Source organism: Ascoidea rubescens (genome assembly GCF_001661345.1).
Source record: "Ascoidea rubescens DSM 1968 unplaced genomic scaffold ASCRUscaffold_20, whole genome shotgun sequence".
Taxonomy (NCBI): Eukaryota; Fungi; Ascomycota; class Saccharomycetes; order Ascoideales; family Ascoideaceae; genus Ascoidea; species Ascoidea rubescens.
Genome location: NW_017962932.1, coordinates 38,263 through 51,266, shown reverse-complemented (window position 1 = coordinate 51,266; position 13,004 = coordinate 38,263). Strand labels below are relative to the sequence as shown.

The following is a 13,004-nucleotide window of genomic DNA, read 5'->3' as shown; positions in this document are numbered from 1 at the left end:
CTTCGTATATATACTCTGTAGCGGCTTTTTGCTCGTCCCGTCGTTGCTTTTCTCTCCCTTCCGAGCCGAACATTTTTCAGGACAGAACCCAAATCCAAAGAAGCAACTTCTTCACAGCTCACTTTTTCTTCTCTTTTTCTCTTCTTCTCTTCTTCTCTTCTTGTTCTGTTGTGCTTCCCATGCCATGCTCCCATCTCTTTAATCTCTTCCTTCTCATCAACGCTGTTGATTTCTTCTGTTCTTCTCTCGCCTTCCAATTGTTGATCCCACATACCCAATACTCGCATCCTAACTTCCCTTAATCGCTATTTTCAACTCTAATATCGTCCTTTCTTTTCGCCCCATTTCAGTTCTCTTCTTTTGTTATTACTCTTTCTGCCTACCACTACACTCTCTTTTCTCCCTATATATCTCCCAATGACAACCACTAAAATCGATCCATCTAATCCCCCTTTTCCTGCTTCCCCTGGAAGAGTCCAGACCTTGTCTGAAGACCAGGAAATTCTATTGAAAAAACTCTGGATTGAATTGCTCAACATTTGGGAAATTCCAATTAACGACAATAATGCCAATCTTAAAAATACCAATACTAATAACAACATCAATTTAATCTCTTCCTCAAAATCTATCTACCAAAAAAATCTACAAAAAAATATTATCAATAATCAATCTCAAAATATCTTCACAAATAACATTCCACAAAATTCAATGGCCAATAACCCTCCTCCTACCACTTCCACTACTCCTACTACTCCTACTACTCCTACTACTCCTAACAATATTACGATTACCACTAATGACAATAATGACAATAATGACAATAATGACAATAACGACAATACTAATAACAATAACCAAAAAATATTGCCCATCATAAACTCTCCTCCCTCAACAAGATCAAATACTCTCATCCTACCAAACGTCCCTTCCTCTCCTTCAGCTCCCATCACAATCCCTCCTCACTCTGCTTCAACTGCTTCTGTGGTCTCAACAATCAACGGCTCTAGTATTTCAAATAAAACAAATAATAGCCCTCACTCATTATACTCTGTAAATCAAAACTCAAATAACATCACTCCAAGGAAAAAAAAATTCAATCTCTTGAAAAAAAACCTTAAAAGAGCTAAATCAATCAAACTAATTTCACTTAAAAATAAAAAAAATAACCAAAATAACCAAAATAACGCAAGTCATCTAGATCCAAATTTAACCGAGAAATCAGATAAAAATCTTAAAAGCGTTAAAAGTGATAAAAGCTCCAAAAGCGTAAACTCAAACAAAAAGAAAAAAAACCCCAGCTTTTTATCAAAATCTTTTTCAAAATTGTCTTTAGTCTCTTCCAATGAAAATCGTCACCATCTTCTTCATAAAAGCACAACTAACAATAGCAGAAATTATAATAATAACAATAATAATAATAATAATAATAATAATAATAATAATAATAACGAAAAATCATCCTGCCCAAACTCAATTCAAAACTCCTCTCCTCAAAAAGTCTCAAATTTAAGAATATCCTATATAAATCATCAAAAAACGGTTACTCCACCATTACCAAACCACTCTCTTGTCCCCTCTAAAAAAGATCCAACTAAAAAAGATCTTAATAAAAATGAAAATGAAAATGAAATTCGAAATGGAAAAGAATCACTGCAAAACAATATTATAGAAACACCCGATCAATTGCCAGAAAATAAACAGTTAATTAGAAATCAAATTGTTAAAACAAAAACTTTTTCTTCCTTCTCAACGATAAATTCGGATGATGACTCTGACTTGGATGACTATCAAGATGCCTTATCAAAATTACCAACGAATCCAATGATCGAAGCAAAATACTCAAGACAATTAACTCAACAATCTTTACAAGATTTTTCCTCAAATGCCTTATTTAAAGATTTTTGGTCCTTTTTAAGAGTAGATTTGCCTGATAATCTAGTACTAAGATTCTTAAGAGCAAGAAAATGGGATGTCGAAAGATGTATTGCAATGTTATCTGACACAATTCACTGGAGAATAAAAGAAGCAGAGGTTGAACAGATTATGTTTGAAGGTGAATTAGGCCCATACAAAGCCGGTGAAAAGGGTTTTATGAAAAATTATGAATTATCAAAGGCGTATTTTAGAGGTCATGATAAAGCCGGCAGAATCATTGTCGTTGTTAGACCAAAACTACACCATAGCTCTGATCAGAACGAGAAAGAAATGGAAAAGTATACAATTCATGTCATTGAAACCGCAAGATTACTATTACAAGAGCCAACTGATTCCGCTAGTATTATTTTTGATTTAACCGATTTTTCAATGAGTAATATGGATTATGCACCAGTGAAATTCATGATTAAAGTCTTTGAAGCTCATTATCCTGAATGTTTAGGAGTATTATTAATCCATAAGGCACCATGGATTTTTGGAGGAATTTGGAGTATCGTTAAAAGGTGGCTTGATCCAGTTGTAGCAAGCAAGATTAATTTTACAAGAACTACTAATGATTTAAGAAAGTTTATTGATGAGAATAATATACCAAAATATTTAGGAGGTAAAGATGATTATATATTGAAGTATGAAAAACCCAAGGATAATGAGAATGATTTATTAAAAGATGAGACAATGAGAAAATTAATTCAAGCTGAGAGAAAGGAAATTATCGAGAGATTTGTCGAAGCTACTGTTAATTGGATCAAAGCACAGGACAAGGGAGAAAGTTTCAAATATCTTCAAGAAAAGATTCAAATTGGGTATGAATTAGCTAACAATTATGTTAGATTGGATCCGTATATTCGGGGAAAATTGATTTATGATAGAATTGGATATTTGAAATTAAATGAATATGAGATACCTGAATCTATATAATGAATTAAAGGGGGGGAAGATAAAGAAAAACAATGTATTTAAACTGAATTGCAATTACTTTTTTGTGATAATATTATTTTATAATCTTCAATTCTTATTATTTTTTTTTCTTTTTAATGTCATTTTATTATTTTATTACTAATTGTTCATTTTATGTTTATTTTATGTTTTTATTTGTATATTTTATTGATTTTTTTAGCTAATTTTTAAATGAATAGACTATTGTATCAAAATTTAATTAAAATGATTGAATTGTAGATTGATCATGTATTTAAGATATAAAAGATATGAAGAAGATATAAAGTATTTGGAGGAATTAGAGTACTTAAAGTGATTAGGGTATTAAGAAAAATTGGGCAAAAGAAAATGGTGTAAGAAGGTTAAAATTGAAAATGAGGAAAGTACAGGAGTTGAGATAAAACAGAATAAATTGGAGTAAATTGGAGTAAATTGGAGTAAATTGGAGTAAATTGAGTTGATTGAAAATAAGATAAAGTAGAGTAATTTTGTATTAAGAAATTAATAATTTATTAAATAGTGGAGGTGATATGATTATAATTAGTACTGGATTTTATTATCGCCAGTTGATGGAGGGCCTTGTTGAATTGGATTTGAAGTTGAAGGGTTTGAAGAAGAAGCAACAGTAGCATCGTTATAAGAAGGGGGCAATTTGTTATTATTAATATTATTAATGTTGTTGTTATTATTATTTGGAATAGGGTTGTAGTTTTGTTGTTGAGAGTTTGGAGGAGGAGGATACAAAGGTCTGTTTTGATTATTGATGTTACTATAGTTGTTTGGCTGGTTATTATTTGAATTGTAATGGAATTGATTTTGAAATTGATTTTGCAATTGTGATGAGTTGCTATTGTTGCTATTGGCAAATTGAGGTAATATTGGGTTGTTATTTTGGGTATTTGAATTTGGAATTTGTTGATACCCGCTAGTTGAATTTCTTAGAAAGGTGTTGAAATTAAAGGAAGATAAATTGTTCAAGAACTGGTTTGGGAAATAACCAGGGATTTGGTTGTTAACGTCGCCATTCTCGCCGGCATTGTTAGAGGCAGAGTTGCTATTGTTATTTGAATGAGAAATAAGATTCTCGTTTTCGACAAAGGGAAGATCAGAGGTAATATAGATGAACCAGATGGAATGGAGGACAGCGAATATGTAGAAAACAAAGCATAGCAAGATGTTGAAGAAGAAGTGCTTGTTGTTAAGCTGGTGCTGGCATCTGATGTAGATGGAGACAGGGGGGAGGAAGCAGGAAAGAAGATAGAGAGCCAAGTCTTTCTTTTGATAGCGAGGAGCCATGGAGGAATTGAGCAAAAGATACACAAGCACTGGGAAGAGATACTGGTAGAACATGCTGGAGAGAAACAAGAAGAAGGGCATTTTACTTGCATTTATTATATCTGCTTCCCAAAGCGGAAGCAAAGGCTTTGAACCACCAGCAGGGCCAAACAGGGCGGAGCGCGGTCACGTTTGCGCCGAACGCGGCACATGTGCATTTGCATTTCGGTTAGTACTCGGTGACGTTATTTGCGGTGTCGGAGACCTTCGAACGCACAATGCGGACAAGGAGCAATGCAATGTCGTCGCCCTCGACAAACACGCCGGCGTCGGAGTTCACGGCCAACAACTTGTCCCGGTAGTACCGGAACTCGTTCTGCTTCTGATTCTGCTGATTCTGCTGATTCTGCTGATTCTGATTCGGAATGGTCGCGCAGACCTCGCCCTTCAAGGTGACACTGAACTGGCTCAACTCGCTGTGGTTCAAGTCGCGCAACATCTGCATGAGCTTGTTGCTGGAGGTGCTGCCCAAGTCGCTGCTGCTGCCCACCAAGTTCTTGATGGTGATCCAATCGTGTACTAGCACAGACACCTTGGGGTTCCTGAGGATGTTCTGGTATTTGGTGGTGTGTTTCTGTGTTGCCAATAGAATGTAATTGTTAGGGTCCTCACCACCGTCGCCTCTCTCCCTGTACAAGTCCTTCGAGGTCAATAGCACATAGTTCATCAACGACACATTGGGCTCGTTTGTCTCTGGGTTGCAAGTCGCCAAATGAACAAACTTTGCTGTTCTCAATATCTCTCCTATGAAATCCGGCAATATGTAGTTGTTCATCTCCATCTCCAACTGTCATTTCTGCTGTATATGCTGGAGCTGCTTCGGCGCTTAATTACTGTTGCTTTCTCGAGCCGTCACCCGTCCAATGTCAAAATAAGAGGAAAAAACAAGACTTAAAAACAAGAGTTGAAAAAATAAGAAATAAGAAATCAGAGACAAGAATTAACAAACTGAAAATTATTTCTCTCAAAAATATTTTCTATTTCTTGTTCTATTCAAGCATCTTTTCAACTTTTTAGCCACTTCAACTCTCTTCATCTCATCTCGCTGTTTCTCTTTTATCATGTTATCTTCTCTCACACTAACTCTTCCAAATGTATAACACAACTCGACAACGCTCAAACTCAAACTCTTCTCGAAAGTCTTCTGTCGCCTCAATCGACAATTCCAACAACACCAACCCTCAAAACATCTCCAACAACATTAATCTCAACTCTAACAACAACAATGTGCTCTTCATCGATGAAAACAACACTGAAATCTTTTCCGGTGCTGCATCAGAATTTATTCCGACTTCCATTTCTTCTTTTCATTACTTGAACAATACCATTGATCTCGATAATACTGCTGCTGCCAATAATAATGATACTGATGTCAATCCTAATGATTATAATAATTATGACAATATCGATAATGATAATGATAATGATAATGATAATGATCAACCAACAAGAAATTTATTCCCAATTAACCTAAATACCCACAATAATCGCTCAAGAAGAAACTCCATTGATTCAAATTTCCAAAATTTCAAATTCTTCTCTTTAAATGATATCGAAAATGCAAAGGGCTCAATATCTTCATCTTCCTCAATTATCGAACTAAACTCTCCAATCAACAGCAATAACCATTACAGCTTCAATCTACCAACTAACATCATCTACACTAACAACAATCACTTACACTACGGCTCGACTGATGAATCCTCCCTCATTTTAAACAACAACAACACATCCACCGTTGATTCCAATAACCACCCAAACACAAATCTAAACATCAACTTAAATAATGACTCTCACAGTAACTCCAACACCAACTCAGACCATTCTCATCTTGCGTTATTAAACAATAACGATAAAAGAGAAAGAATTCCTTCCGACTTATCTCAATCAGATATCATCTTATTCAATAATAACAACTCAATCAAAAAGAAAAGAAGAAGAAACTCATTGCAATCAACAACTTCTGATTTATCATACTCTTCTGATTTCTCTTCTTCAAACCATAACTTACTACCAATCAATAACTTCAATACCTCTACCTCCAAAAATGATACAATAAAATTAAACAATTCTATCAACAATGATCTCTCAACTACATCCAACCAAAAAAACCAAAACAATGCGCAAACTGATAACAATAACATCAACACAAACTCAAAAATCCCGAATATCGACCTGCAAGCCGATCTATACGATCAACTATTTCCAAATAACCCTTCAACTTTACACTTTCAGAAGTTTTACATCACTGAAGAAGACTTACTAATCGGTATCGCTGCTTATAAAACAAATTCCTTTAGATACCAAATTTACAAATTTTTATCAATACTATCTCTAGGTTTATTCTACCTTTTCACAAGATGGTTCACTAACTTTAAAATCAACTTTATAGGTGAAAAGACTTCTCTAGCTAAAGCCGAATGGGTAGTGGTAGAATCTCAATTTGGCGACCTAAATATCATTAAAGTTAACAGAACCTGGTATAATCGAAACTTCTCCACTATTTTTAATTTACACCAAAATTCAAATCTCGATTTAAACATTCCAATTCTAATTTCCTTAGATTACAGATACTTTAAACTCATCTTCAATCCAATCGATGATTTATTCACAACAAATACAAACTGGTTCGACTCAAAAAATTGGTCCTCAATTAAAAATATTAAAAATGGTATTTACGACTACAATTATGATGATCGTCGTTTGGTATTTGGATCAAATTCTTTATCATTAATTGAAAAATCTTCTTTAAAAATCCTACTCGAAGAAACTTTGCATCCCTTTTATGTTTTTCAAGTGTTTTCAATCATTTTATGGCTATTAGATGACTATTACTATTATGCCTTTTGTATCTTCATTATCTCAATTATTTCAATTCTTGATTCCTTATACGAAACTAAAACTACAATGAAAAAATTAAAGGAAATATCTGATAATAACAACGATGTCATTGTTAGAGTTAAAAGAAACGAATTTTGGAAGGAAACTAGTGTTGATGAACTAGTTCCTGGCGATATTTATGAACTAAATTATTCAAATTCAAACGACCTAAGTATAGTTCCTTGTGACTCAATTCTACTAACTGGTGATTGCATTATTAATGAATCAATGCTAACTGGTGAATCTGTACCAATCCCAAAAATCCCAATAACTGATGATGTTCTATTAAATCATGTCTCAAACTTAAAATCTTCTTTTATAACAAAAAACCAAATTGACATTAAATTAGCAAAATCTTATCTATTCAGTGGAACTAAAATTATCAGAGTTAGAAGATCAAAATTCAAAAATGAACCAGCTCTAGCTTTGGTCACTAAAATTGGTTTTTCAACTACAAAGGGCTCTTTATTAAGATCAATGTTATTTCCAAAACCAGTGGATTTCAAATTCTATAAAGATTCCTTTAAATACATTGGATTTATGTGCGTAATTGCCTTGATTGGTTTTGCTACTTCAATTGCGAATTTCATTAAAATGGATATCGATACAAAAACTATTTGGCTAAGAGCTTTGGATATTATAACGATAGTGGTTCCCCCTGCTTTGCCTGCAACTTTGACAATCGGTACAAGTTTTGCTATCAATAGATTGAAAAACAAAAACATTTTTTGTATTAGTCCTTCTAAAGTTAATGTTGCTGGTAAAATCGATGTTTTTTGTTTTGATAAAACTGGAACTCTAACCGAAGATGGTTTGGATATTCTTGGAATTCATTCAACCTCTATAAAAAGAAAAAATAGCAACAAAAGTTCAATTTCTTTCGGTCCACTAATAAAAGATATAAATGATCTATTTCAAAACGAGAATTTAAATTATGCTAGAAAATCGCTTAATGATTATAATTCAATGAATTTTTTACTTTCCCTTTGTTGTTGCCATTCCTTAAGAAAAGTCGACAATGAACTTATTGGTGATCCATTAGATTATAAAATGTTTGAATTCACCAAATGGAATTATATCGAGGACTATTTAGTTGAACAACAAAACGAAGAACCCATTATATATTCTGCAATTGTTAAACCAACAATTGAAACATGTTTAGATATTAATGATCAAAATAATTATTTTGGAATCGTTAAATCTTATGAGTTTATTCCCTCTCTTAGAAGAATGTCAGTAATTTGTAAACCTATTTATGGGGATGATACTGAAGAAAACAACGCCTATGTTTTCACGAAGGGTGCGCCTGAAGTTATCTTGGGAATTTGCAATAGAGAATCATTACCTGAAGATTACAATTTACTATTACATAAATACACACATAATGGTTATAGAGTCATTGCTTGTGCTTATAAAAGAATTGCAGATCTTCCAACAAAACTTTTGGATAGAAAAGATAGAAGGGAAGTGGAATCAAATTTGAACTTTTTAGGATTTATTATTTTTGAAAACAAATTAAAAAGTCAAACTACACCCACCTTACATGAATTAAACCAAGTTGCTAATATTAGAACCATTATGTGTACTGGTGATAATATTCTTACTGCTATTAGTGTTGCAAAAGAATGCGAATTAGTTAGTAATAGTGATGATTTTAAAATCTATATCCCGAGAACTGTTTTTAATGAAAATTATAATAGTTCTTCTATTTTATGGGAAAACGTCGATGAACCTAAAGATATTTTAGATTCTGTTACACTCGCACCAATTCATCTGTGTTATAGCGACTATTGTTTAGCGGTTACTGGTGATGTTTTCAGATTTGTTTTAAATCTTAATTGTGCAGCTAAGGAAATTGAGGAAAACGAGAATGATCCAAATAATCAATCTAACGAATTCGAGGAAAAGTTCTCACAAGATTACATTCGAAAAATATTAATGAAAGCTAATATCTTTGCAAGAATGTCACCAGATGAAAAACATGAATTGGTTGAACAATTACAAAAACTTGATTATACAGTTGGGTTTTGTGGGGATGGTGCAAATGATTGTGGTGCGTTAAAAGCAGCTGATGTTGGGATATCCTTGTCTGAAGCAGAGGCATCAGTCGCAGCACCTTTTACATCTACAGTGTTTGAGATATCATGCGTGCTCGATTTGATGAAAGAGGGAAGAGCAGCTTTAGTTACAAGCTTTAGTTGTTTCAAGTATATGAGTCTATATTCAGCCATTCAGTTTGTGACAATTTCAATACTCTATAAAAAGGGATCTAACTTGGGAGATTTTCAATTTTTATGGATTGATTTGTTTTTAATATTGCCAATAGCGATATTTATGTCGTGGTCAAAACCATATGAAAAATTGGTTAAAAAGAGGCCAACAGCAAATTTGGTTTCGCCAAAGATTTTAATACCATTAGTTGGCAATATTGTTATAGTGATAATTTTTCAGTTTATTATATGGAAACTAGTGCAAAAAGAAGAATGGTATATTAAGCCTATTCCTGGGGGAGATGATGCAGTTGATTCATCAGATAATACAGTTTTGTTTTTATTTTCTAATTTTGAGTATATCTTAGCAGCGATCATTTTAACTCAGGGCCCTCCATATAGAGAAAGTTCATTAAATAACATGCCATTTGTTTTAAATGTTTCAATTGCAATCTTATTTTCAATTGGATTGGTTTACCTCAACGCTGATTCTAAATTGGGAGGATTGATGCAGTTAACGTATACATCAAATTTTTTTAAAATTTTTATAATTACTTTTTCTGGGATGAATTTATTGATATTTTGGATTTGTGATAAATTTTTGTTTTTAAAGTTGAGCAAAGTATATAATAAGATTCGGTTTGGGAATAATAAGAAGAGCAAGAAATTATTTAAGAATTTAAAAATACAATATAACAAAGAAAAACTGGAGGTTTAAATTTAAGATAGAGAAACATAAAGCTAGTTCATTTTTTAAGTTTTAATTTTTTTTAATTTTTAATATTTCTTAAAATCATTTGAAAAATCTTTTTTTTTCATTTTTTTTGTTTTATCTTAGAATTTTATTTTATTTTATTTATTTATATATGTTAAAGTTATTTCAATCAATATTCGCTATTTATTTATTTATTTATTTACATAATGATTGGTTCATATTACTTGATAGGGATCTTGATCGGTCTTTGCGATGGCAATATCGACTATTTTGAAAGATGAGGATAATTCATCGAATAGATTTTCTTTCATAATACTTAAATAGCCTCTTTCAGTATTTGAATGATTACAAGCAATGACATTTGAGCCTATTTCATTAAGATATAGGGCATCGTGATGGGATAGCTCACCTGTATAGTACAAGTCTATTTTTTGATCATATAACTGTTTAAAAACTGAAGAACCAGATCCTGCACAAACCGCTATGGTTGATATATCGATTGATTTAAGATCTGTAATATTATTAGGTAATCTATTTTTATTGGCTAAAGCAATTTGAAGATGATTTAAATTTAAATTTTTTTTAATGTTTGAAACGATTTGGCTCAAGTTAATTGGAGTATTTAAAGAGACTAATCTACCAAAGCCTTCAATGTTATTTGAGGGTTGATTTTTAAGTGATTGGATTGAATTTGACGAATTGATTAAATTTTTTTGAAAATTTAATGAACCGTTGACTAACCAATCATTTATGCCATTTTTAATTGAATCGACCGAAGTATGAGGAGAATAAACTGAGATATTATTTTGGATTAATTTTAGGATTGAATTGTGTTGTGGATTTGAATTTGGTTGAATTTTTTTAATTCCAGAAAAGATAAAAGGATGATAAGCTAGGATTAAATTTGATTTGTTTTGAATTGCTTCATTGACAACAGATTGGGTGAGATCAATAGTTAATAAAATTGATATTTTATTGTTTTCGTTATCGTTATCAACATTATTATTATTATTATTATTATATTGAGAAGGTGATGGAATAGAGGAATCTAGCAATAAGCCAGTGTTGTCCCAGGCGTTGTCAGCGTATTCTAAAGGATACAATTTCTGAATAGCAGAAACAGCATTTTTCAAAGTTATAGTGGAGATGGGTTTCATGGTGAGACAGGTATTAAAAAGGAGAAGCAGCAGAAGAAGCAGAAGCGGCAGAGATAAGAACCAAAGCAAATAATAAAAAATCACCCAGGCCGGAATTCCAGCCAAACCGTCGTTTATCGGAAGTATATCGAGCAGTCACCGTCACCGGTTTGTGAAGCGCATAGACACGGGGTTTCACGTGAAATTTGCTTACGAATACGCATGCTGTGATTGGTCAGCGGCGACGCAAGCAGGAGTGAGCAGATATAAGGGAATAAAAGCTTAACAAGAGGAAAAGCAGTAAAGGATTATCTTTATTGTTGGAGATAGCATGAGCAGTGTGAATTTAAATCGAACCCTATATCGTAGTTAATTGAACGAATAATTAAAAAAAGTAATAAAAAGTTATAAAAAGTTGAAAAAATTAGAAACTATTTTGTAGTATTACGGTTTTAACGACATATCCTGATTTTGTTTTTATCCAATATTTGAAATTGTTCCCTATCGTATAAATATTGATTACTTTCTTCAAGTTTTCCAAGTAATTTCTTTCAAGTGAACTTTACAATTATATTATAATAGCACACATACCCTCTAACAATCAAATAAAAATGGAAGCAAAAGCAGATATTTCATCTCATTCTCATTCTCATTCTCATTCTAGCCATACATATAAACATAATCACACGCATACACATCCCTATAGTCATAATCATAATCATAGCCATAATCATAGCCATAATAATGGTCATAGTCATACAGTCGATCGAGCTAACCAAAGTAGTCCTGGTTCTCCTAGTTCTCCCAATGGCTCAAATAGATCATTAAGCTCACACACTAAAGATGCTACCGACAGCAATATTGGGAATAAAAAAGAACATTTGACTAGCAGTTCTTTAGAAAAAATTATAAAGGAAAGATTGAATGCCTCTATAGTACATGTTCAAGATATGTCGGGAGGCTGTGGACAAGCATTTGCAGTTATAATTGTTTCTGAAATATTCAATAAAAAAAACAGAATAATGAGACATCGATTGGTTAACAGTGCCTTGAAAGAAGAAATAAGTGCTATCCACGCTTTTACTCAAAAGAACTTCACACCTGAAGAGTGGGAAATAGCTAAAAAGAAATGACCGCCATCTCTGGGTTTCTTTCGTGATGTTTTTGTTTTTTTGCAGCTGCTTTTGTTTGTCATTCTTCTCAATGATTTCGTGATGGTTTCTCCATCTCTTTCCACAATTCTTTCAACTAATCTTTATAAGTTATATATTTCAATGAACAGGTCCGGGTTTAAATAATTCTTGCCACAAAAACGCTAGTGTGGTGTGTCGCATAAATATACACATAAGTGCGTATATATACTTAGCACATGTTTAATAATATATATGCGACATTATACGTCAAGGCACATTGATCGTGCTATTGTGGTGTGCTTCTAACTGGGAGGGAATTTGTGTGCGTGTCTCAAAAAGAGCTTGTGTTGTCACGTGTAAAACAGGGGCAGCACGTGCACTGCTCGTGATCCGCTGTCAATGTTTGTGAGTGTTTTGTTTCTGTTTGACGTGCGGGACGAAAAGAGATAGAAAAGATAGAAAGAGAAGGAGAAAAAGGTATCCTCAGAGATAATCTTCGCTTCGCTGCTCAGGCTGCTTTTGGACAGAGATATAAAGGTGATAAAGGGCATCACAGCATCACACTATTAGAGTCTATTGCAAAATCAGGAGAGCAGAACAGAGCATCACAACCTTTTCCGAAATCTTGAATCAAAAATCATTCAATTTTCAAGTTTTACCAACTTTCGCAACTTTCAATAATATTTATTATTTGTTCAGGACTCGTTTATTATTTGTGGATACT

At 32.9% G+C, this 13,004-nt stretch overlaps 6 protein-coding genes across 6 annotated transcripts; 3 read left to right on the top strand and 3 right to left on the bottom strand.

The window, feature by feature from the left end:
* Positions 1-195: 195 nt before the first annotated feature.
* Positions 196-3,320, top strand: CSR1 (Csr1p). Its single transcript, XM_020188983.1, has 2 exons — positions 196-2,783; positions 3,222-3,320. Exons 1-2 carry the CDS (start codon positions 418-420, stop codon positions 3,226-3,228), a joined length of 2,373 nt encoding a protein of 790 aa, XP_020044451.1. The 5' UTR covers positions 196-417; the 3' UTR covers positions 3,229-3,320.
* Positions 3,221-4,240, bottom strand: ASCRUDRAFT_78063 (YqaE/Pmp3 family membrane protein). Its single transcript, XM_020194121.1, has one exon. The coding sequence runs from the start codon at positions 4,165-4,167 to the stop codon at positions 3,412-3,414; it is 756 nt and encodes a 251-aa protein (XP_020044450.1). The 5' UTR covers positions 4,168-4,240; the 3' UTR covers positions 3,221-3,411.
* Positions 4,241-4,375: 135 nt separating this feature from the next.
* On the bottom strand, positions 4,376-4,981 carry ASCRUDRAFT_39790 (pyridoxamine 5'-phosphate oxidase family protein; the record flags this gene model as incomplete). The annotated part of the gene is made up of 1 exon (XM_020190962.1): positions 4,376-4,981. The coding sequence occupies one exon, from the start codon at positions 4,979-4,981 to the stop codon at positions 4,376-4,378; it is 606 nt and encodes a 201-aa protein (XP_020044449.1).
* Positions 4,982-6,381: 1,400 nt separating this feature from the next.
* YPK9 (putative acid anhydride hydrolase) lies at positions 6,382-9,867 on the top strand (the record flags this gene model as incomplete). The annotated part of the gene is made up of 2 exons (XM_020189751.1): positions 6,382-8,910; positions 8,956-9,867. Coding segments are annotated over 2 exons (3,441 nt in total), but the record flags the coding sequence as incomplete, so codon positions are not given.
* A 359-nt stretch (positions 9,868-10,226) lies between these two features.
* Positions 10,227-11,168, bottom strand: NIF3 (uncharacterized protein; the record flags this gene model as incomplete). The annotated part of the gene is made up of 1 exon (XM_020188585.1): positions 10,227-11,168. One exon carries the CDS (start codon positions 11,166-11,168, stop codon positions 10,227-10,229), a length of 942 nt encoding a protein of 313 aa, XP_020044447.1.
* Positions 11,169-11,480: 312 nt separating this feature from the next.
* Positions 11,481-12,470, top strand: BOL2 (Bol2p). Its single transcript, XM_020194120.1, has one exon. It carries the CDS (start codon positions 11,759-11,761, stop codon positions 12,278-12,280), a length of 522 nt encoding a protein of 173 aa, XP_020044446.1. The 5' UTR covers positions 11,481-11,758; the 3' UTR covers positions 12,281-12,470.
* The last annotated feature ends 534 nt before the right edge of the window (positions 12,471-13,004 follow it).